Below are 23,560 nucleotides of genomic sequence, written 5' to 3' on the forward strand. Positions count from 1 at the left end.
TGATGCAATATGGCGGGCACACGCCGGACAAAGCCCGGACGTAGCCAGCCTAAAATTACGTGTCACTTATTCCTTGGATTAATCCGAGTATGGTTAGATACTTTGATGAAAAAAGGAGACTAGCTCTGAAAAGAGCTGTTTTACTGCAGAGCTGCAGAGACTAAATTGTTAGGCAAACTCGAGCACTTATTACTTAAACTCGACACTAAGAACACGTCCGCACTTGACCGAGGCCGGAACGGAAGTCTGTATTATAAAGATATAATAAAAATTACTCGTCATTAATAGGGTGCGTTCGGAGAGCTTGCTGTCGCGCTGTAGATGCAAACGCTGCAAGATCTGTTCGGAGAGCCAATAAAGCACTGGCGATTGTGAACTCCATGAACAGCCTTAGCGCAGTATCATGGCGCCTCCTAACACATGATGTTAAAGCAGGATTGTGTGAACGGGCTGAAGAATAATTCTTACTTCGTAATATAAATGTGCTCTTCTCTTTATTTAACAGAAACTACTATGCGTGCTCTTTTCTAAACATAAGACTTGAGACTAACGACACAGTATAATTGCCGCTCGGGCTAACTTCGGGGACACAAGAGCTGCCGAACATACCCGAGTCGCGCTCGACTCGCCCTCTGTACACTCACATAGGGGAATATGTGTCTGTACACTCGCCTACAAAAATGCGCTGAACTCAGCTATTCTTAATACATGATACTGTACGTGACAGTACCCGTTGAAATCATGGAGCAAGATAGACAAACTTTATTAACAGCAATAGCATTTATAGCGCGAGAATTGATAGATTCATCAATAAAACTATTTATAAAATCTTTTATAAATAATATAAAATTATATTAGCATTTATTATTGTTACACCTTTTATTTTTATTTTCTTTTTATATTTTTAAATCTTTTCCAGGATTTTGTCAAGCTTCTCTATTAATTTAAATTTTGTTTCCATTCTTTCCTTGTGCCTTCTTTCTTTTTCCAGTTCAGCCATTCGACTTTCCAAAATTGCTTGAGCAATATCATTAGTTTTACATTTACCTAAAAATAAATAAATTTGAACTGCTCTTCAGATTCGGCGTCCTGAAGATTTACTTCAACATAATAGTCATCCATAATGCAAAATCAAATCAATCAAATCAGTAATGCAAATCGCAAATCAAAAGTCACGTCTATACTTGTACTAAAAATGTACATATTGTTGCGTCCCTGCGAGTCGTCTGTGGTAGTTAATCCTGAAGTTGCTCCCGTCTCTAAGAGATCATCTCCAAACATGTCGCTAAGGGTTGTTGTTAAACAACGGCGGACTTCGAGAGAGAGATCGGCCATCTTGAGTCTCGCGACGGATGCCATTCCGGGCAGACGTATAACCGTTATTGTTCTGTATTTCTTGTATAATAGTATTCTGCGTTGTCACATTAAAGTTTCTTTCGTTCTTTCAAAGGAGTGTGAATTATTTACTTACGGTACGCGAGTGTCGGTTGTGTCACGTGGATTCGAGTTATATCGATTTCGAACGTGGACGCAACAATATGTACAACTTAAATTGATAGTGCTACCACCGTTCAGAGAGCTCACAAACACTAACGTTATCGTTACACCACCTCGGAAGGAATTGCGTTGATAGCGCGCAGTTATGACGTAGCACACTACCATTAATGACGTCATGATTGCGTTTGATAGCGCTACCAACTACCCAGATAGCCAAGAATGTTAAAATCACGTTTTGCCAAAGCTATGCGACAAGGTATGCTTTAATTTTGACAACAATTGTCTAGCAAACATTTGTCTTGTTTTGGTTTGTCAAAAAGTTTGAAGCAAATTTACGGCAAAATGTTTTGTCTCACGATGCTGTAAATAATAGAAAAAGGCTTGCTCGTAAATTTTACGCAAAGAAGAACACGTATGATGCTATTCACGGTGTATCACAAACTTTACATCAATTAGTAGCAAATTTTGTTATACACGCTATAATAGCAAATTTAGGACAAGATTAGAGCAAATCTTATTGTACACAATATGATAACATATTTACGAAAAGAACAGAACAAAGTATACTCTGGCACAACGAGATGCAAAATTCACGCAAATAACAGAGCAAACCTTGCCATGCATGGCATGACAGCAAATTTACAACTTTACTTTATTACAAACTTTACAAAAATATAGTATTCAGCCGATAGTTCGTTTGTTCATCGTTATGCGACGCGCTATATGCATCCATCTCGTATTTGATTTTTAGTCATGAGAAGTATATAAAGATTGCAAAAAGCAAGTGACAGAAAAATATAATTATTTCTATCAGTTCAATTACTGATACAATCCCAAACATAGGGAATTAAGATATTGGACTGATTGTCTCTCTTAGATCGGGCAGATAAATGTCTAAAAAAGTTTAAATCATCTGTTTAATTTATTTACTTAAAATGTAAATATATATATATATATATATATATATATATATATATATATAAAATTCATATATTCATTATATTATGAATTCATTTTCAATTATTCATATATTATCATCATCTCATAATTATAATAAATGCCACCTAAGACCCTTGTTTGCTCGGTCGCATATTCTTAAACGACGCGTCAGAAAACATGATGGGTTGCTTCACAAAAAATATTCTTCTCTGCGAGATTTATCGTTCCTCAGAGTTTGTCGCAGAGTTTCTGAATCATCCTATACAGAGAATGATCACAAATTTGCTATCATGCCGTACACGGCAAGGTTTGCCCTATTCTTGTCACAAATTTGCTGTCATTCCGTGCACGGCAAGGTTTGCTCTATTCTTGCCACAAATTTGCTATCATCCCGTGCACAGCAAGGTTTGTCCTGTTCTTGCCACAAATTTGCTGTCATGCCGTGCACGGCAAGGTTTGCTCTATTATTTGCGTAAAATGTGCATCACACTATTGCGACAAGCCTTGCCAGCAAAAGCTAAGCTTTTTCCGGACACACCTTGTTACAATTCTGCTGTAAAGACATGCTCGGGTTTGCTGCAAACTTTGCGCAAAGTTTGCATCATTTTGCTTGCTGGGTAGCTCCGCGAACAGCCGATAGCGCTAAATAGCGCGAATAGCGTCTCCCCGAACGCATCCATAGTAATGTGTCTTACTACATATATCTAAGAACTTGTCCCACATTGCTAAAGTACCCAAGCTTTTTCATATTAGCAAAGAATACTTATCCAATGTCATTTCGTAGGATGAGCAAAATCTCGAAAATTTACAGATATGTTTGATACTAAAATATGATAATAAGATATTAAGAGATTAAAACAATTTTTTTTTCCAGTTTTATCACTGGTTGGTGAATTAACGCCTTCAACCTCGTATTGAGGTTATATGACGTCCTTAGTTTGGACTATACAATAACTAAATTACTTTTCCAATCTTCTTAATAATGAAATTATAAATAGTAATAATCTTTTCCCATTGGTTGTGTTTAATTAAATCAAATATGCTTTCGCTGCCTCGTAAATTTCTTCGTTCCAACTCAACACCCAGAGCCTCTCTTTCGTCATCGTACCTGTGACACTGCCAAATCACATGATCGATACCTTCCCTTTCACATCCGCATTTGCATCTTGCTTCCTCTATATAGCTTTTCCGCGCCAAAGATTCGTTAAGATTATAATGATTAGATCTGATTCTATTTATGAACGTAATAAAATATCTTTCTTTATTAAATTTAAAAAACCAAGGTTTCTTGCGATTTTCTTTGTACAAGTTTTCGAAATAAAATATTCCTTTATAATTTGCTTCGGCCTTGATTCTGTTTTGTGTATTTAACCAAGCTTCTTTTTTGAACAGTTTTCTGGCATCCCTAACTGGAACTTCTATAATTTGACTAGGTTCTTCATTTGCCGCTTTTTTAGCTAGTTGGTCTGCTATCTCATTTCCTGTAATACCTTGATGTGCCGGGATCCATATATATCGCTGTCGTCAATGATTGTATGAATCTATTATATTCTATTTCCGTTAACGAGTTGGTAAAGTGAATGTTGTTGAGGTTCTTGTGTCTCATTTCCTCATCTACGCGCCATGTGTATTCATCCCAATTCGTTTTAACTGAAGATTTTCTATTAGTACATTTTTGATATCGTTGTGTATATATATCTATGTTAATTTTTATAGGGTTATGATCGGATTCCCACGAATTCTCATTTTGTTGATAATCTATAATATCAATTAAATCGTTGTTAGCGAAAATTAAGTCAAGATTAGATGCTGTTTGATTATTATATCCCATCCGGATTTAGTGTCGTTATTCATACATATATATCCGTTATTATACATAATCGAATAAAGGTTTTCACCATTTCTATCAATATTGCTACAGTTCCAGCCACTATGGTGTGCATTGAAATCACCTGCTATAATGGAATTTGCCTCATGGCCTCTAAATTTGAGAATCTCATCCCAAGCTGATTTTGGCTCTATGTCGTACGGTTTTCTATAAACTGCTATTAAGTTAAATTTAATCGAGGTATTTTTGACTCTTATTTCTATAGCTTCGATATTGTTGGATTTTAAAATCCATGGCTCTATGGTATCGAAATCTATATCTTTTTTAATAATAATAGCGATGCCTCCAGAATTTTCCCGGTTTAAACTCTTAACTACCTTGTACCCGGAGAAGTATATGTCTTTGTTACAGCTTATTTTGGTTTCGGTTATAATACTGATATCGAAATTATTAATATGTTGTTCTATTTCTGCTCTCTTGTTTGATATTCCCCTAGCATTCCATAATAATAAGTTTGTCATATTGAATTTATAATACAATTTAAGAATTTAATTATATGTAGAAATAAATAACCAAAAAACAACAAAAGAACGATAATAAATAACCAAAAATAAAGATAAAAAATCAAAATAAATAAATAGCTAAATAAATAGACATGTAAATGAAAACGATAAATAAATAAAAATAAATGGTTGACTAAGTAGTAAATAGTTAGAAACTGAAACAAAACCAATAACAAAAACCAAAATAAATAGATAGATAGATACATGAACAAATGAAAAAATATATATATAAATAGGTAAACAGGTAAGTAACTAACTGTGAAATAAATAGATAAAAACCAAAGCAAAAATCGAGTGAAACTACTAATCATCTCTATTATTCCAATATTTTTTCTTGATCTCCGATACCATGTTCTTTGCGCTATTAATCTTCCTGGAATTCTCGCTCTCTTCTTCTCAATTCTTCGTTATTGACTATTACCTCTTCAGCTTCCATCTGTTCTACTATGTCAAGTTGTGCAGGATTACTTAAGTTTTGAAAAAAATTCATCATTAATTTTTTAAAATCTTGTGATGATTCTAAACTGCTTATAAATTGTATCATTAAAACCTCATTATCTTCTCCATTAAGGTACATCTCTGGACTTTCCGTGTTTACTGTATTGCTGTTATTTGGTCTTTCATATTTACCGGATTTTTATTACATTGACGGATCGCTAGCCCTCTTTTCTCTCTAGTAATTGATTCTTCTCTTTTATTAAATTGGTTGTAATATTCCTTGTATATTTGTTTTCTTCTTATGTTATTAGCATTCTCACCGTTTTTTAAAGTACTTTGTTTCGAACCAGATGTGGTAGGTGACTTTATATGTCGATTCTCTGTAACAACCTTACGTGCATGACTTTGTCTGTTTGGCTTGTTCGTTGAATTCTCAATGTTGTGGCTTGATAACTTATCATTGTTTCTTCTTATTTAGGGCCATGTATTTGGTTTTCTGTATCTATCATACTGTATTGACTTGTCTTCAGTTCCACTCAAAATTCTTTCGGCTTCGTAAAATGTAACATTATTGTATGCCATAATTGTTTTAATTATTTTATTTTTTTTTCGAAAATCGGACATTTTCTATATGTGGATTTATGTTCTAAACCACAGTTACGGCATTTTGTTATCTTATTACACTCACCATGAGCAGTTTCGCCACAATTTATACATGCTGTTTGACTTTTGCATAGACTTTTTATGTGCCCATATCTAAAACAATTATAGCACTGTTTGACCGGCTCTATATAAAGTCTTATCTTTAGTTTGTACTGGAGATTTTCGAATATTGTAATGTTTTCCTTTAGTTGACTGCCTTTCATCGTAATAATAATATTGTCCGTCTTCTTATTCATCATGACTTTTTCCTCTTTGTTCCAAACTCTGCGATATATCCTCTCCATTTTCGTGACCAAAATTTTGATTTATTGTTAATAAAGCATATAATCGATTTATCATTGGTTTGTGCCCTGTCCATAGTATCCAAGCATAAGTTTGCCTCATTACAATCAGAGAATATCGCCTCAGCTAAATTATACTTAATCATATTAATTTTTAAGGGGAAGATTTTATTATTATTAAACCATGCTAATATTTTTAAGTAATTTTTTCCCTTACTTACAGTAATCTTATCCGCAGTTAGTTTACATGCAATTTTACATTCACCAATAGTTGATTCTTCGTATCTAATTATTTTATTTTTTGACAATAACGTTAAGCTATCAGAATCAATTTCACTTTTATTTATTAGCCTATCCTCTATATTATAAAATATTTCCGCATTTTGTTGGTTTGATTTGGTAGTGTCATTTATATAAGCTTTACCCGGCTTATTACTGTTATTGTCTTTGACTACCGACGACTGTTCAATAATATTTTGACTTGCTACTATTTCTTTCTCACTTATGTGGCCACTGTTAACTGTTATCTCTGTACTGCTTGGAATCGTTTTACTTGAGATATTTGCTGACTCATGTTCTTCTACATCCTCAAAACTAGTGTTGCAACTATCCTGCATATCCTTGTCGCTATCTATTGTAGTCTCTCTTCGTTTGCCGCCTATTCCTATCGGTGATCTGGATCTATTTCTCTTTTCTTTTTTACCTCTACTTCTGCCTCTTTCCATTGTCTCTGGGTTTGAGTTTTTATACGACGTTCCCCCTACCGAAAGGGGGAACTATTTGTTTAATGTTAACAGACTTTAACTTATTAAACTTGTTTAATGTTAAAAACGTTCACTTATTATTACTCTATTAGAATAGTACACTCCTAATTATTCTAATACTCCTTGGGTAGATATATACTTTAATATTCGTATAGTAATATATTTATATCTCCGTGTATAAATTTCGATCCGTCTTCCACGTCAGACGAAACGCAACTCCAAGAGATTAAGACAATGACATACGAGAGGTTAGGAAATCTCTCGTATGTGCAGTAGGCAATGTAGAAAACTATTAGAATATCCTTATTATTTATATAGATTTTTTGTTGCATACCTGTGTTTTTCATGCTGTCCGTAAACAATGTTCTTCTTCTTTTGTTGAATGGCTCCTGACCATACTGGCCCACACGGCCAAGTCTGTAAACAATAATTGTACTGTATTCTCTCGCACTTAAGGGTCGATAGGAGAGACAATAGAGACCTCTCGCGGGAAGCCGTGAATTACGAATTCGTAGTCTACGTCCTATAGCCAAAATAAAGAGAAAATCGGATTCTAATGATGATATTCGTATTCAGCAGCATCGTCTTCATAGACGTACAGAACGTTTTTTGGGAGAAATGATCAAAATAAAAATTCTAATACTAAACAAACACATACAGCTACTCGCAGATCAGGTGTAATTACTCCCAAATTCATATTGTATTTATTATAAATTTTTGAAAGCTAAATTGCAAAATCCGGCTTTGTACGACTAATTATAACAATACAAATAATACGTCAGAACAGAAGTTTCATGAAAAAATATTAATTTTTCGAGATGTAGGACGAAGACTATGAATTTCATCACATTTGTATCTAAAGTGCAGCTAACAGCAGAACATGGGGAATATTCCGTGGTGGCACACTGGCCGCGTGACAAGGAAAGATAATTGCGTCATCTTTGTCTGTCTTTCATCGCGTATGTGTAGCGTCCGTGAAGGCAAACGCCGATACGTTGAGCACATGGATGCGGTTGGGAGATAAATGTCAAACAAGGAGCGACAATCGCGTGCTATCCTTGTTCCTCTAGCATATCGCTTTAGGCCGGTTCTACAATAAGTCGTATGTCGTTAATCGTAAGGAGATTGACCAATCACAGTCCATAATTCCAAAAAGAATTGATTGTTGTTGATCAATTTGTTTATGGCTAACGACATACGATTTATTGTAGAACCGGCCTTACGGCCGAAATACGGTCTGAAAATGCTTTCTGGCCTCTCGTGGCAGAAAGCAGTAATGCAACAAGATTAAGAGCGCCCATTTTTTGAGAATTTTATACTTGCATATATACATATGTGCATATATATCCCATACAACACCGAAAGATTGCAGAAACGTTGCATAGACCTTGCATTGAAACATTGTAATATTGTATGGAAATTGCGAAATGTTTCTGCAATGTTACACTGCAAGTCTGCGGCAACGTTGAAATGTCCGCCCTTAGAAATAGTACAATGTAATATTACAGTAATGTTACGGTGCAATGTATTTGTAATATTGAAATGCTACAATAGCTACAAATATGCAGAACGCTTTAAATTTGATAGATAAACTTTGAAAATATATAAAAACATCCAAGAGAAATAAAAAAAAAAAGATAGTAAATTTACGCAATTATGAGTTTTTTCTCTCTTGAATGTCTTTATATATTCTCGAAGTTTATTTATTAAAATCTGAAATATCGTGCATATTAAAAAATTATTATCAAATTTTTGGTTTTATATAGGAATGGAAACTATTTAACAATTTCCTGTTATCTAGTTAACATCGTTATTTTATAAATAATTTACAAGTTTAAGAAAATAGTAATGATTAAATAATTTTATACATAAAAGTTAAAATTTTACTTATATAGATATTAAACTCTATTTTACATCTTAAGTAGACAATTAACGAATAATTTTAACTTTTTTGGATATTTATGTATCCGATTACTGAACAATCAGTTCAATCTGAATTCCCTGTGTTTTGGGATTGTATCGGATAAATTAAACTGATAAAAATAGTTATATCATTAATCTTATTAGCCGCTCTTTGCAAGCTTTATGTAATCATCGTGACTGAAACTTGGCTCCGTAAAGTTAGCCGGACCACTTTAACTTTTTGATAATTAAAATTATCTAATCGTTTGGTGGTCGTTTGGTGATGATTGGTAGCCTAATTAAAACGTTTGGTGGTCAATCGTTTTTTTAAAATTAAATAATTAAAATATTGGTGTAAAGTTAGCCGGATATTTTTAATTTTTAGTCTAATCGATTAAATCAAGGCTTATTCGATGCAAAATCGTTAGGTGGTCACAAATCCTTTATTTACAACGTTTGGTGGTCCATAATTTATCCAAAAAGTAAAAAAAAACATGTGTGGTTAGGTAGTGAGAATGGCTAACCGCCCAGCAAGCAAAATGATGCAAACTTTGCACAAAGTTTGCAGCAAACCCGAGCATGTCTTTACAGCAAAATTGTAACAAGGTGTGTCCGGATAAAGCTTAGCTTTTGCTGGCAAGGCTTGTCGCAATAGTGTGATACACATTTTACGCAAATAATAGAGCAAACTTTGCCGTGCACGGCATGACAGCAAATTTGTGGCAAGAACAGGACGAACCTTGCTGTGCACGGGATGATAACAAATTTGTGGCAAGAATAGAGCAAACCTTGCCGTGCACGGAATGACAGCAAATTTGTGACAAGAATAGGGCAAACCTTGCCGTGTACGCATGATAGCAAATTTGTGATAATTATCTGTATAGGATGATTCAGAAACTCTGCGACAAACTCTGAGGGACGATAAATCTCGCAGAGAGGAATATTTTTTGTGAAGCAATCCATCATGTTTTCTGACGCATCGTTTAAGAATATGCGACCGAGCAGACAAAAGAGTCTTAGGTGGCATTTATTATAATTATGAGATGATGATAATATATAAATAATTGAAAATGAATTCATAATATATAATGAATATATGAATTTTATATATATATACATATATATATATATACATATATTTACATTTTAAGTAAACAATAAACGGATAGTTTAAACTTTTTTAGACATTTATCTGTCCGATCATAAGAGAGACAATCAGTCCAATATCTTAATTCCCTACATTTGAGATTGTATCAGTAATTGAACTGATAGAAATAATTATATATTTAATCTTCTGTCAGTTGCTTTTTGCAAGCTTTATATACTTCTCATGACTAAAAATCAAATACGAGATGGATGCATATAGCGCGTCGCATAACGATGAACAAACGAACTATCGGCTGAATACTATATTTTTGTAAAGTTTGTAACAAAGTAAAGTTGTAAATTTGCTGTCATGCCATGCATAGCAAGGCTTGCTCTGTTATTTGCGTGAATTTTGCATCTCGTTGTGCCAGAGTATACTTTGTTCTGTTCTTTTCGTAAATATGTTATCATATTGTGTACAATAAGATTACTCTATTCTTGTCCTAAATTTGCTATTATAGCGTGTATAACAAAATTTGCTACTAATTGATGTAAAGTTTGTGATACACCGTGAATAGCATCATACGTGTTCTTCTTTGCGTAAAATTTACGAGCAAGCCTTTTTCTATTATTTACAGCATCGTGAGACAAAACATTTTGCCGTCAATTTGCTTCAAACTTTTTGACAAACCAAAACAAGACAAACGTTTGCTAGACAATTGTTGTCAAAATTAAAGCAAACCTTGTCGCAAAGCTTTGGCAAAACGTGATTTTAGCATTCTTGGCTATCTAGGCGGAAGCTGTAAAGTTAGCCGAGCAAATATATTATTTACCAACCAATTTTGTTCAAATTGGTCTTAATTGAAAGACAATCGTTTGGTGGTGATTGGTAGTCTAATTACAACGTTTGGTAGTTAATTATTAGGCTACTATGATTATAAAACCATGTGCGCTGTTCATGCGCCTGCGCGTACCTTCGTCGTGTAATGGCTCTCGCAGCCAGCGCGATGACGCGATATCCAATGAGATCTCTGTTTTTCGGAAAAAATAAAGCTCTCATTGGATTCGCGCGTCGCGTCATCGCGCTTATCTGCAAGAGCCATAATGCTGATATTACATTCAAACAAAATGTTTGTCGATTGGCTACCAGATGGAGAATTCGGAGAATTGTCGTACGACAAACTTTTTCATCGCTAAGAACAGACTGGAATGTACATTGACACAGTTACTGACAACCATCAGACTCCAAGTCGAAGAAGAATCATAGGTTACATACAGGTTAGTTTTTATTTTTAGTTTCTGTTAAAATATATTAAGTTTCCAATTATAGAATTAGGGCAAAGCACATGAAAACATGTAAAGATAAAATCTTATTTTAATCAATACTAGATATGTTTTATATATATTGATATAATATTACAGATATTATATGGCCGGATTCACACCTTGGCAGAAAAGCAGAAAAGCAGAGGCCAATCAGAACTCGCGCTAAAAAAGCAGAATGTATTGCTTATTTTCAGCGCGAGTTTTGATTGGCTTCTGCTTTTCTAGCACGAGTTCTGATTGGCTTCTGCTTTTCTGCTTTCTGCTTTTCTGCCAAGATGTGTATCCGGCCTATCACATAAACGAAAAAGCTGAAATATGTAGTGTGATAAATAAGCATTAAATAAGTTAACAATTTTTTTTTGTATTGAAGGATACTTATAACAACTTTCAGTTTCTCATGCATGGTTTAAGGTAAAAAACGCTTTTTTTATTTTATTCGAATATATTCCTTCAATTTTCATCTTATAAAAAATATTTTTATTGTTGAAGGTACATTGCCAGATGTGGCTCAATATTCTGATTTAAATTACTTTTCGTGATATGCGGATGCAAATCATTAAAAAGTTCTTACCTTCCTGTTGAGCGACAACAGTGCGCAACGAAATGATTGGATGAGAACGTCACCACTCCAGTTAATCTAGGAAAGTAATTGTGGCAATTAGCAATAAATAGTAAATACATTTCATTTCATCAAATTGGGGACTGTTTATAAGAGAAGAACTATCAACTTTAATATTGATTTGGTTTAGCATTCTGAATGTATATGTGTTATTCTTTACAGTGGTTCATAAAAGAATATCATATTACTCGATTAAATCAATAATTAAAAACATGTAATTCGAATAACTTTTATAATTTTATAATGAAATATATTTTAATAGAAACTAAAAACGAACTAAAAACGAACCTGTATGTAATCCATGATTCTTCCTCGACTTGTCGTACGACAAACTTTTTAAGCGCATTGATTAGCTAATTTCTAGAGACTCAAGAAAGTTTCTATTTTGCAGCCAATCAATATGTTGAAAAAGTTTGTCGTATGACAAATGTAATATCGGCCTTAACCTGATATTACATTCATACGATTAACTATCGAATAAACAATTTCTAGAATTCTAGAGTCTCTATCAAGATTCTCCGAATTCTCCATCTAATAGCCAATCGAAAAACATTTTGTTTGATGTAATATTAGCATTATGGCTCTTGCAGATAAGCGCGACGACGCGACGCGCGAATCCTATGAGAGCTTTATTTTTTCCGAAAAGCAGAGCTCTCATTGGATATCACGTCATCGCGCTGGCTGCGAGAGCCATTACACGACGAAGGTACGCGCAGGCACAGGAAGAGCGCACATGGTTTTATAATCATAGTAGCCTAATAATTAACTACCAAACGTTGTAATTACTACAAATCACCACCAAACGATTGTCTTTCAATTAAGACCAATTTGAACAAAATTGGTTGGTAAATAATATATTTGCTCGGCTAACTTTACAGCTTCCGGTTAGCCATTCTCACTACTTAACCACACATGGTTTTTTTTACTTTTTGGATAAATTATGGACCACCAAACGTTGTAAATAAAGGATTTGTGACCACCTAACGATTTTGCATCGAATAAGCCTTGATTTAATCGATTAGACTAAAAATTAAAAATGTCCGGCTAACTTTACACCAATATTTTAATTATTTAATTTAAAAAAAACGATTGACTACCAAACGTTTTAATTGGGCTACCAATCATCACCAAACGACCACCAAACGATTAGATAATTTTAATTATCAAAAAGTTAAAGTGATCCGGCTTTACGGAGCCCTGAAACTTAAATGCGGGATAGATAACGCATCGCGCGCCGCATAGCGGTAAACAAACGAACTAGCGATTACCGAGAACTGTTTTTTGTAATGTTTTTGAAATGTTGCTGTAACATTCTCATAAAATATTACAATTATATGTTCCAATAATGTCTCAACAATATTACATTGCAACTTGCAGGATTGTAATATTACTGCAATGTAATTGCAATGTTCTGTGCTGTATGGGATGTTTAAATTGTAGTTAAAATTGTACATATAATTAAATATTTTGTATGATGATCAATAATAATAGTAGGATATAATAGATAACAGAATGAACATAAATATATAATATGTAAGACACGGATGCCTGTTAAACTTACAATTAGTGATTTATTGCTTTATTACTATCGATACTTCGTGTATCATATCAGAGAGGGATAGAGATGAAGTAGTACGATTGTCAATCCTTGTTTGATATTATTTTTTAACAGTTGTATAATTGCAGTTTCATAGATTAACAATTATTTTTCTGCAATTGTTTACACCAATATCGCATAGATACATAATAATATAATAAGTACTAATAGCATGAAAGCGTATATGTATATAAGTATTAATACGTAATGGCAAAGTGTAAGATGTTCAATCTATCACGCAGTAGACTCAAGTTCGATTCCACAGACATCTGCACATATATTTTTTATAATACTTTTTGTTATATATATTATATTTTGTGTGAGAATTATATTTTAAAACAATTGTTAAAATTTTGAAAATATGTGGCCATGTTGTAACACACATATACAGGGTGTCCGGTAAAGATTGTGCCAACGCTTATGAGCGGGTAGAGTATAGTAAACTGAACAGAAAAGTTCTATAACATTTTTTTCTATAACGCTTAATAAAGGAGATATTATTGAGTAAATTTTGGTCAATCAGCGCCGGCTTTTAGCCGGACGCACATCGGTGAGTCGCCCGCCTGGTACGCGTCGCCGTAGCGACGGAGCGCTCATGCACACTGTTAGGCGTGCGGACTGCGCTCTATCTGCTCACAAGCGTTGGCACAATCTTTACCGGACACCCTGTATATTGTACATTATAAAAAATTTATCTTATGTAATATGTTATTAATACGTGTGTATTTTGTAATAAACCAATAATAGTTATGAAAAGCTATTATTATCTTATAGCTATTATATTCTTGGTACAATTGAAAAAAGATAATATAATTTTAATCTATGAAACTGCAGATTGTTAAAAAATAATATCAAACAAAGATTGACAATCATGTTTATCCCTATTCTGCTGATTTGATACACGAATTGATAGTAATAAAGCAACAAATCACCAAGTCTAATAGGCACCCGTGTCTTACATATATTGTATATTTGTTCACTTTGTTACTTATTATCCTATTATTATTATTATTGACCATACAATAATATTTAATTACACGTACAATTTTAGCTATAATTTAAACATATATATGCACATATGTATATATACAAGTAAAAAATTCTCGAAAATGGGCGCCCGTTAGTTTTTTGTTGCATTACTGCTTTCTGCTACGAGAGGCCAGAAAGCATTTTCAGGCCATATCTCGGCCATAAAGCGATACGCTAGAGAAACAAGGATAGCGTGATCGTTGATCATTTTCACCGCGCGAGGTCTCCAATGTCAATTCGGAGTTTGCCCGTCATTCCTGTCCAGACAGCACAAAACATCCTCAGAATCATCCTGAATATGTCCAGGACGGTTCAGGACATTTGTAGGATGTTTTAAGATCCCAGACAGCACAAGGATGTCCTTAGGACGTCCAAAGGGCATCCAGGACATACATGTAGGATATCCTCAGGATATCCCATTGTAATCCTCAGATCTCCTCTGGATGTCCTGAGGAAGAGTAAATGATAGCCGTATATTAACCTCTGGAGAATCCAGGGAGATCCTGTGGAACATCCTAAGGATTTTTATAGGATATGTTAGGGATATTTTTCGTATGTTTCAAGGAGCAAATTTTAAAATTTAAATATAAATTAAAATTATGTTTTGTTATTTACTACCAATTAAAAATCTAATATTAAAAATCTAATATTAAAAATAGTTCACCGTTCTTTAATATTTTAGGTTTAGCTCCCGGGTTTGAGTTGTGTAATATTTTCTAAACAATCCAATATCTGAATTCCCTATGTTGGGGTTGCATCAGAAATTGAACTGATAGAAAATAATTACATTTGTAATTTCCTGTCAGTTGCTCTTTGCAAGCTTTATATAATTCTCATGACCAAATCTCAAATACGAGTTCGCATGTCGCATAGCGGTAAACAAACGAACTAGCGATTGAATACTATTGTTTGTAAAGTTTTTGGAATGTTGCGAACAGTAACATTTCTCATGAAATATTAAATAAATAATAATTTTGGATATATGAAAATGTGCGCATCAAATTCAATTATTAATATTAAACGAAATTAATGTTAACAATTAATTGCACATGTATATGTCCTCTGGAAATCCAAAAGACATCCAATATAATAGACAGGGCAGATATATCCTACGAACATCCAGGGATTATCCAGTGGACATTTATAGGACATTAATACTTATTATAATACTTGAGATTTCTAAATTATATTAAATAGCCGACACAACTAAAAATAATTATGTATGCATATTAAATTTTTATAAATATATTTATAATAATATATCCCAGACAGCACAAAACATCCTCAGGATCATCCTGAATATGTCCAGGATGGTTCAGGACATTTGTAGGATGTTTTAAGATATTATTAATAATATCTCAGGATGATCCTGAGGATGTTTTGTGCTGTCTGGGATATATTATTATAAATATATTTATAAAAATTTAATATGCATACATAATTATTTTTAGTTGTGTCGGCTATTTAATATAATTTAGAAATCTCAAGTATTATAATAAGTATTAATGTCCTATAAATGTCCACTGGATAATCCCTGGATGTTCGTAGGATATATCTGCCCTGTCTATTATATTGGATGTCTTTTGGATTTCCAGAGGACATATACATGTGCAATTAATTGTTAACATTAATTTCGTTTAATATTAATAATTGAATTTGATGCGCACATTTTCATATATCCAAAATTATTATTTATTTAATATTTCATGAGAAATGTTACTGTTCGCAACATTCCAAAAATTTTACAAACAATAGTATTCAATCGCTAGTTCGTTTGTTTACCGCTATGCGACATGCGAACTCGTATTTGAGATTTGGTCATGAGAATTATATAAAGCTTGCAAAGAGCAACTGACAGGAAATTACAAATGTAATTATTTTCTATCAGTTCAATTTCTGATGCAATCCCAACATAGGGAATTCAGATATTGGATTGTTTAGAAAATATTACCCCTAACAGCACATGTAGATTCTGAGAATGTTCGGAGGATATCGCAAAAGCATATTGCGTACATTCTCAAAATATTCGATATACATACTATGACATACTGAGTACATACTGAGAATGTTCCTATGTCCCACTTATTATAGTTCGTAGAATATTCTGTGAATATCTTTTATTATATCTTTAGTATATCTTTAGTATATCTATAGAATATTACCCAGTACATGTTGTTGGTATATTTATAGAACGTCGTCTAGTATATTATTGGTATATCTATAGAACATTGTCCAAGTATGTTATTGGTATATCATGCATTGATTAGGATTAGGTTAGGTGATGTTATATTAATTTTTACTCTATTTATATTTGATAAATATATATATTTATATAAATTAAAATTTTTTTTTCATGTCATACATTGTGTATTGAATTATTATACATTTACAATGCCACGTTGCAATACCTTCTTTTAATTATCGAACTTTGTTGATAAACGCCGCAATGTCCTTTTCTATTAATATTTTATAATATCTTATATATATATTTTGTAATATCTTATAATTTATATTAAAATATCTTTTTAGCTTATTATATAATTAATATCTTATTATTATTTTATTTTATCTTATATAAATATCTTATTAACTTATTATTAATATCTTATTATTATCTTATTATTATTTTATTATATAAATATAATGGACGCGACACAGAGATTTATTGTCATAATAAATGGACGGTTATCATGGACGGTTGCTTCCTGTTAAGCCTATCGCACAATGCAAAGGAACAGGCAATAGGAACAAGGAATAACACAGGCAACAGAAATAATCACATTTCAACTTATCAGAAACTGTATATCAACGCACAATGGAATATGGAATAGGTAATAGGAAATCCAACGCGCCGGAAATTTTATTCCTATTGCCTATTCCACATTCCATTGTGCATTGATACACAGTTTCTGGTAAATTGAAATGTGGTTATTTCTATTGCCTATGTTATTCCCTGTTCCTATTGCCTGTTCCTTTGCACTGTGCAATAGGCTTTACTATTGTTGCTGCTTCGCACACTCAGGAATCCATAAGATTCATTCTTGTATATTTCGAGAACGCTCCATGCGCTCTTTAGCATGGGCTAGCCATATTTTTATAGGCGCGGCAATCTGCTCGTCCGTCACATTAGTATGTGATTTTCGTATCACATCTGGAAAAGAAATATTTTCATTACTTAATTTTATTTCATCAATAAATATAAGAACAAATCCCAGATAGCACAATACATCCTCAGGATCATCCTGAATATGTCCAGGACGGTTCAGGACATTTGTAGGATATTTTAAGATATTATTAAAATTTAATATGCATACATAATTATTTTTAGTTGTGTCGGCTATTTAATATAATTTAGAAATCTTAAGTATTATAATAAGTATTAATATCCTATAAATGTCCAGTGGATAATCTCTGGATGTCCGTAGGATATATCTGCCCTGTCTATTATATTGGATGTCTTTTGGATTTCCAGAGGACATATACATGTGCAATTAATTGTTAACATTAATTTCGTTTAATATTAATAATTGAATTTGATGCGCACATTTTCATATATCCAAAATTATTATTTATTTAATATTTCATGAGAAATGTTACTGTTCGCAACATTCCAAAAACTTTACAAACAATAGTATTCAACCGCTAGTTCGTTTGTTTACCGCTATGCGACACGCGAACTCGTATTTGAGATTTGGTCATGAGAATTATATAAAGCTTGCAAAGAACAACTAACAGGAAATCATGTTTCGTCTCTTTCTAATAAAACCTGATTGGTTGGCAAGAAATTAGCAATACTGCTGATCCAATCAGACTTTATCAGACTTGATCAGACTTTATTAAGAGACGGAAGTGACCTTATATTAGAGTCCTATATAGGCTGCGGTCGGAAAGACTCTAGAAATGCTTCAAAGCGTTTAATTGACCAATCAAGGCAAAGAGAGTAAAGATTTCTTTATTTTAATTGGTTAATGCAATACTTCGAAGCATTTCTAGCGTCTTCTCGACCGCAGCCATAATCAGAAAAGTGACAATGATGTTCCACTTGCTGATTGGCTGACCGTCACGGGCCCGTTCCACTTAACGACCGCAATGCTCATGGCATCATTTCATCTTTGTTGTTTACCGAAAGTAAAACAAAGACAGACAATGCTCGCAAGCGTTGCGGTCGTTAAATGTAATACGCTCTATGTTAGCGATTAGTTTGCACGTAGAGTGAATCCTACGTGCAAATTAATTGCAACCGACGTACCGTAAGTGAGAAAAAAGTATATTTGTAATGTTATTTTCTAAAAGAAAAACATTTTAAATATCTCTGAGACATTTTTAAGTCATTTTAGATTACACATGGACAGCTGCGGACCCAACATGGCGATCATGACAAGCATGGAGGGGGTAACGATGTCGCTTCTTTGATTATATAGGACTCTACCTCATATTATTTGCCTCTCACTCTACTTATGTGACTCCCCTTCTATTGCCATCAGCAGTCCATCCTATATGTCGATGGATAGACATAGACATAGGGCGCGTTCCACTTAACGACCGCTCATCATCTTTCTTCATTTGGGCCCAAGCACAAACTTTTGCTTAAGCGCATAACCATAAGTATAAGGAAATTGATTGGTCCATTTCCTTATGCGTATACTTATGGACCAATCAACTTCCTTATGCTTATGGTTATGCGCTTATGCAAAAATCTGTACTCGGACCTTTTAACTTTCGATGAACAACAAAGATGAAATGATACCGTGAGCACTACGGTCGTTAAGTGGAACAGGCCCATAGTATATATCTAGACCGAGCTTTTGCCTTTATTTAAGGAGTGGGGGTAAAGATGTATGTAGAAAAGGACACTATGCTACATGCAAGTGAGAGAAAACGCAAGGAGCACGAAACAGAGTATGCCCTTTTCTACGTGCATTCTTGACCCTCACTCCTCAACATTCGGTCTAGATATACTATGTCTATGGATAGGCTAAACTCTCTCACTTCTTGTGCGATTTCAACCAATTGCTTTTCAAGCACACCGCGCTCTATGGCTGCGGTCAAGAAAATATTTAAAAAGTTTTGAAGCGTTTGATTGACCAATCAAGGATAAAAATAATAAAAATTTCTTTATTCTGATTGGTTAATGCAATGCTTCGAAGTATCTAGCGCTTTTTTGACCGCAGCCTATATTAAGAGCATATATGTAATAGTATAACCGTATTCTGATATTTACTGCCAGTACTGAAGATCTATAGTATATATGACTTAAACTATAGATTTTCAGTACTGGCAGTGAATATCGGAACACGGCCTATATTGCTAGTCACAGCTCAACGCTGGCTGAAACATTATGATCCAGACGTATATCGACCTCTTGCTCCCACAATTCGTGTACTTGACGCAATGCGCATGCGTTGGCATACATAGAGATTAATCTATAAAGTTGCGTTTAGTACTGCTGAGTAATGTTTAATTTTATTCTTTGATATAAAACAATTAAAATCTTTGATAGAAATATTAAATATAAAAATGAAGAAAATAAACTGTATAACCCAATCTTTATGTATATATAATTTTATTTATATATTTCTAGTTTCTTCAGAAATCTAAAAAAATAATTTAATTTTTATTAATTATGTTGTAAGTAATCGTACACTAAGCCTGCGGCATACGGTACGATTTTTTGTACTGATTTTGTTAATTGATTCGTTGCGTGCTATTTAGCAAAGTATTTTACGTGTTCCAATCATAAGAGTGCTATTAGTTTTGGCTTCACACGTGCAGATTATCTTACGTGTTGGGTTAAGCGGGGGTTATAAGATTTTTAGGGATTTCAACAAAATTCTTCAAGACTCTAAAAATCCTCTAGATAATAACTAATGATTGCTTATCTAGTCAAGATATAATTCAGGCTTGAATTAAGCCTGCGGCACACGGTACGATTTTGCGTACTAGATCGCATGCGAGACATTTTGCTAGCAATTATAATGGCTATACAACTTGAAATATTATGTGCTGCGTGTTGCTGTGCGTGCTAGCATGCTAGTTTTTGGTAATAGGTTTGGTCCTATATTTTACTATGGTTTTGTTGCTAGCTGCAGACGATACTACAACAAAAAACGTAAAAAATAAAAATAATAATAAATATAAAGACATAAGTTACATATATATATATATATATAAGTAATTATGTATTTTATTTATAATTATGGTGATATTAATTGAATATGTATTATATAATTAATTAAAAATGATAGATTTCCTAACCTAATAAAATTTAAAAAAATTTTAGTATTTCTTCCATAATAAATATCTTGACTAGATAAGCAATCATTGGCTATTATCTAGAGGATTTTTAGAGTCTTGAAGAATTTTATTGAAATCTCTAGAAATTTTATAACTAAAATATTAACCAAACACGTAAGATAATTTGCACGTATGAAACCAAACTAATAGCACTCTTAAGCGGAGAGCACATACTTTTGCATAAGCGCATAATCATAAGCATAAGGAATTTGATTGGTCAATTTTCTTATGCTTATGATTATGCGTTTATGCAAAAGTGTGTGCTCCTCGCTTTGTGATTGGAACATGTAGAGTATTTCGCTAAATAGCACGCAATGAATCAATTAACAAAATCAGTTAATCAGTACGAAAAATCGTACCGTGTACTGCAGGCTTAAGTCCGTGAAATATGCAGTGTGTTGTGTATATATTTTGTAATATTTTAAATCAAAGCTGAACTGTTTTATTTATTGAAAGTCAAAAAAACTACATTATAAATTCCTTTATGAAATACCATTTTCAAATATAACCAAATTTTCAATTACGAATCAATTTCTGTCAAACTTTTGTCTGAAATTTTAAACTTACATTCCGATTTTTGTCCTGATATATACTTATTAGGTATGTGTGATCTATTCATTTCAAAATCATAAATTCAAAGTTATGTAAATGTGATTAAAAACTAGCCGCTTGTCATAGACATGTATGGGACATCAACGAAGATCCATCATATGAGCAATGAGATAGTTGACAATTAAATATGGATTTCGCCGGTTGCGTTTTAGGGTTTTTACTTTCCCTCACGATTGTTGTATCCGCACGAAGCGAACTCATTACAATCGGTGCAATAGGCTCGATCGGTTCATTATTAGGCAGTGCAGGTTATTATGGTTACGAATGGTACAAATGCAAGTATATGGAATGCTGTACAGATGAACATGTCCTTTCTGATTTAGACAGTAAGTACGAACTATGTAAGCGTCGAGAAAATTATTTATTGCTTTTTATTTATAGATATTAATATTTTAATTTATATATATTAAAAATAAGAGAGAATCTCCTTTGTTTTTATTACCTTTCTGATTTTTTCTCTTCATTTGATCAGTATAATACATATACAGTAACATGATGTTTTTTTCTTTTTGATGGAAGATAAATTTTATAATTTTTGCGAGAGAGATTGACCCTTCGTCTGTACACGGGGTATATTCTACTCCAGACTTTCTAACGCAAAATTTTGAATAAATATAAATAAATATCCTAAATATTTAAAATTGCAAATTTTACGGAACTTTTTGTAAAAATGTGCATTTTGGCACACATCGTTCCCTTCAAACCTAATCCGCTAGTTCAAAATATTATTTTTTTGCAAATTTTCTTACTGGACCTAAATTCGATAGTTGTACTAAAAAAATGTAAACTTTTTTTGAAATAACTGATAGTTTAAAAACTATAACGAGTCAAAGATAGCTGGAGTAGGTTCTACCCCATATGGAGTTATTGATTCGCTACGGAGGTGTGCAGACAAAGGGTTAAAGCACTCCTTTTCATATTTTTCAAGCAGAAATATTTCATGTAATGTATGTGTTTATAAAATCTAGCATTTTTTTTAAATTACTTGTAATTACAGCTCTATTCTATCCCTATTCTATTTCTTTTCTATGGATACAGACAAGAAACTTGAAACGAGAAGTTATTATTAATTATTTAATTATTTAAATTATTAGGACTGGAATACATGTTATCTGCTAAATTATACGGGCAACAAATTGCTCAAGACACAATTATAAATGCACTGCGGGGACATTTGGCAAATAAAAATTCACCCAAAGCGCTGGTTATGAGTTTCCATGGCACGCCAGGAACTGGCAAGAACTATGTAGCTCAAATGATTGCCACAGCCTTTTATAAAAAGGGCATCGAGAGCCAATATTATCATTTTTTTAATGGCCGCAACGATTTTCCTTTGCAACAAAAAGTAGATGAATACAAGGTATACTCAAATATAAAATTCATTATAATACAATGATAACAATAATATAATATTAAAAATAAGAACATACAAACTTTTTTCTATAGGAAGATCTGTACAAAATTGTTTCTAATGGTCTAAAACAATGTGAGAGATCGTTATTTGTGTTCGACGAAGTGGACAAAATGCCGGAAGGCTTATTGAATATACTAGTTCCCTTTCTCGACTATAACGTATATCACAAATCCTCCAAGCATAGTGAGTCCGTGTATCAGAACAAGGCTATTTTCATATTCCTCTCGAATACTGGCAGTGCTAATATAGTGCAGCATCTCACGGGTTTGTGGGAGAAGGGCAGAAAACGGGACGATACTCGATTGCAGGACTTTGAGAAGTTGATAGCCGATGGCGCATTCAGTGAAAAAGGCGGTTTTCATCGTAGTGACACTATACAGACCAGCGTGATTGATCACTATGTGCCTTTCTTGCCTCTAGAAGAGATACACGTTAAAAAGTGTCTGGCGAGGGCTTTTTCCGAGCGAGGCGTCACTCCAAAGGAGGACATGATAGAGGAGGCATTGTCATACTTGACTTTCGGTCCCGAACCGTATAAACTATATTCAATGGCCGGCTGTAAGAGGATAGAGCAAAAAGTTGCTTCTATTGTCTATCGTAAACAATCAGAATCCAAAATTGATAATTAAGATAATGTGAAATATTGATAATGTAAGATATTGGTAATAAAACTAATAAAACAGATGAAAAACTTGCAATGTAAGCATT

At 33.2% G+C, this 23,560-nt stretch overlaps 1 protein-coding gene and 1 long non-coding RNA gene across 3 annotated transcripts; both read left to right on the plus strand.

Annotated features, from left to right (window-relative positions):
* The first annotated feature begins 963 nt into the window (after positions 1–963).
* LOC138933376 (uncharacterized) lies at positions 964–12,128 on the plus strand. Its single transcript, XR_011446955.1, has 4 exons — positions 964–1,753; positions 11,112–11,239; positions 11,658–11,698; positions 11,777–12,128. It is a non-coding gene; the product is annotated as an uncharacterized lncRNA (long non-coding RNA).
* Positions 12,129–18,906: 6,778 nt separating this feature from the next.
* LOC138933374 (torsin-like protein) lies at positions 18,907–23,556 on the plus strand. 2 transcript variants are annotated; one of them, XM_070296030.1, is made up of 4 exons: positions 18,907–18,924; positions 21,505–21,764; positions 22,533–22,798; positions 22,885–23,556. In XM_070296030.1, exons 2-4 carry the CDS (start codon positions 21,566–21,568, stop codon positions 23,479–23,481), a joined length of 1,062 nt encoding a protein of 353 aa, XP_070152131.1. In that variant the 5' UTR covers positions 18,907–18,924; positions 21,505–21,565; the 3' UTR covers positions 23,482–23,556. The 2 variants fall into 2 exon arrangements, with proteins under 2 accessions (XP_070152131.1, XP_070152130.1); XM_070296029.1 differs by lacking the exon at positions 18,907–18,924 and adding an exon at positions 21,094–21,426.
* Positions 23,557–23,560: the final 4 nt, after the last annotated feature.

The sequence above is a fragment of the Polyergus mexicanus genome, unplaced genomic scaffold, assembly GCF_030449975.1.
Source record: "Polyergus mexicanus isolate NDT 795.1 unplaced genomic scaffold, iyPolMexi1.0 SCAF_5, whole genome shotgun sequence".
Lineage (NCBI taxonomy): Eukaryota > Metazoa > Arthropoda > Insecta > Hymenoptera > Formicidae > Polyergus > Polyergus mexicanus.

Coding starts and splice junctions, on each gene's coding strand:
- LOC138933374 (XM_070296030.1), top strand. CDS start 21,566: ATGGATTTCGCCGGTTGCGTTTTAGGGTTTTTACTTTCCCTCACGATT. Junction 21,765..22,532: donor TGTCCTTTCTGATTTAGACA/GTAAGTACGAAC, acceptor TTAAATTATTAG/GACTGGAATACATGTTATCT. Junction 22,799..22,884: donor AAAAAGTAGATGAATACAAG/GTATACTCAAAT, acceptor TTTTTTCTATAG/GAAGATCTGTACAAAATTGT.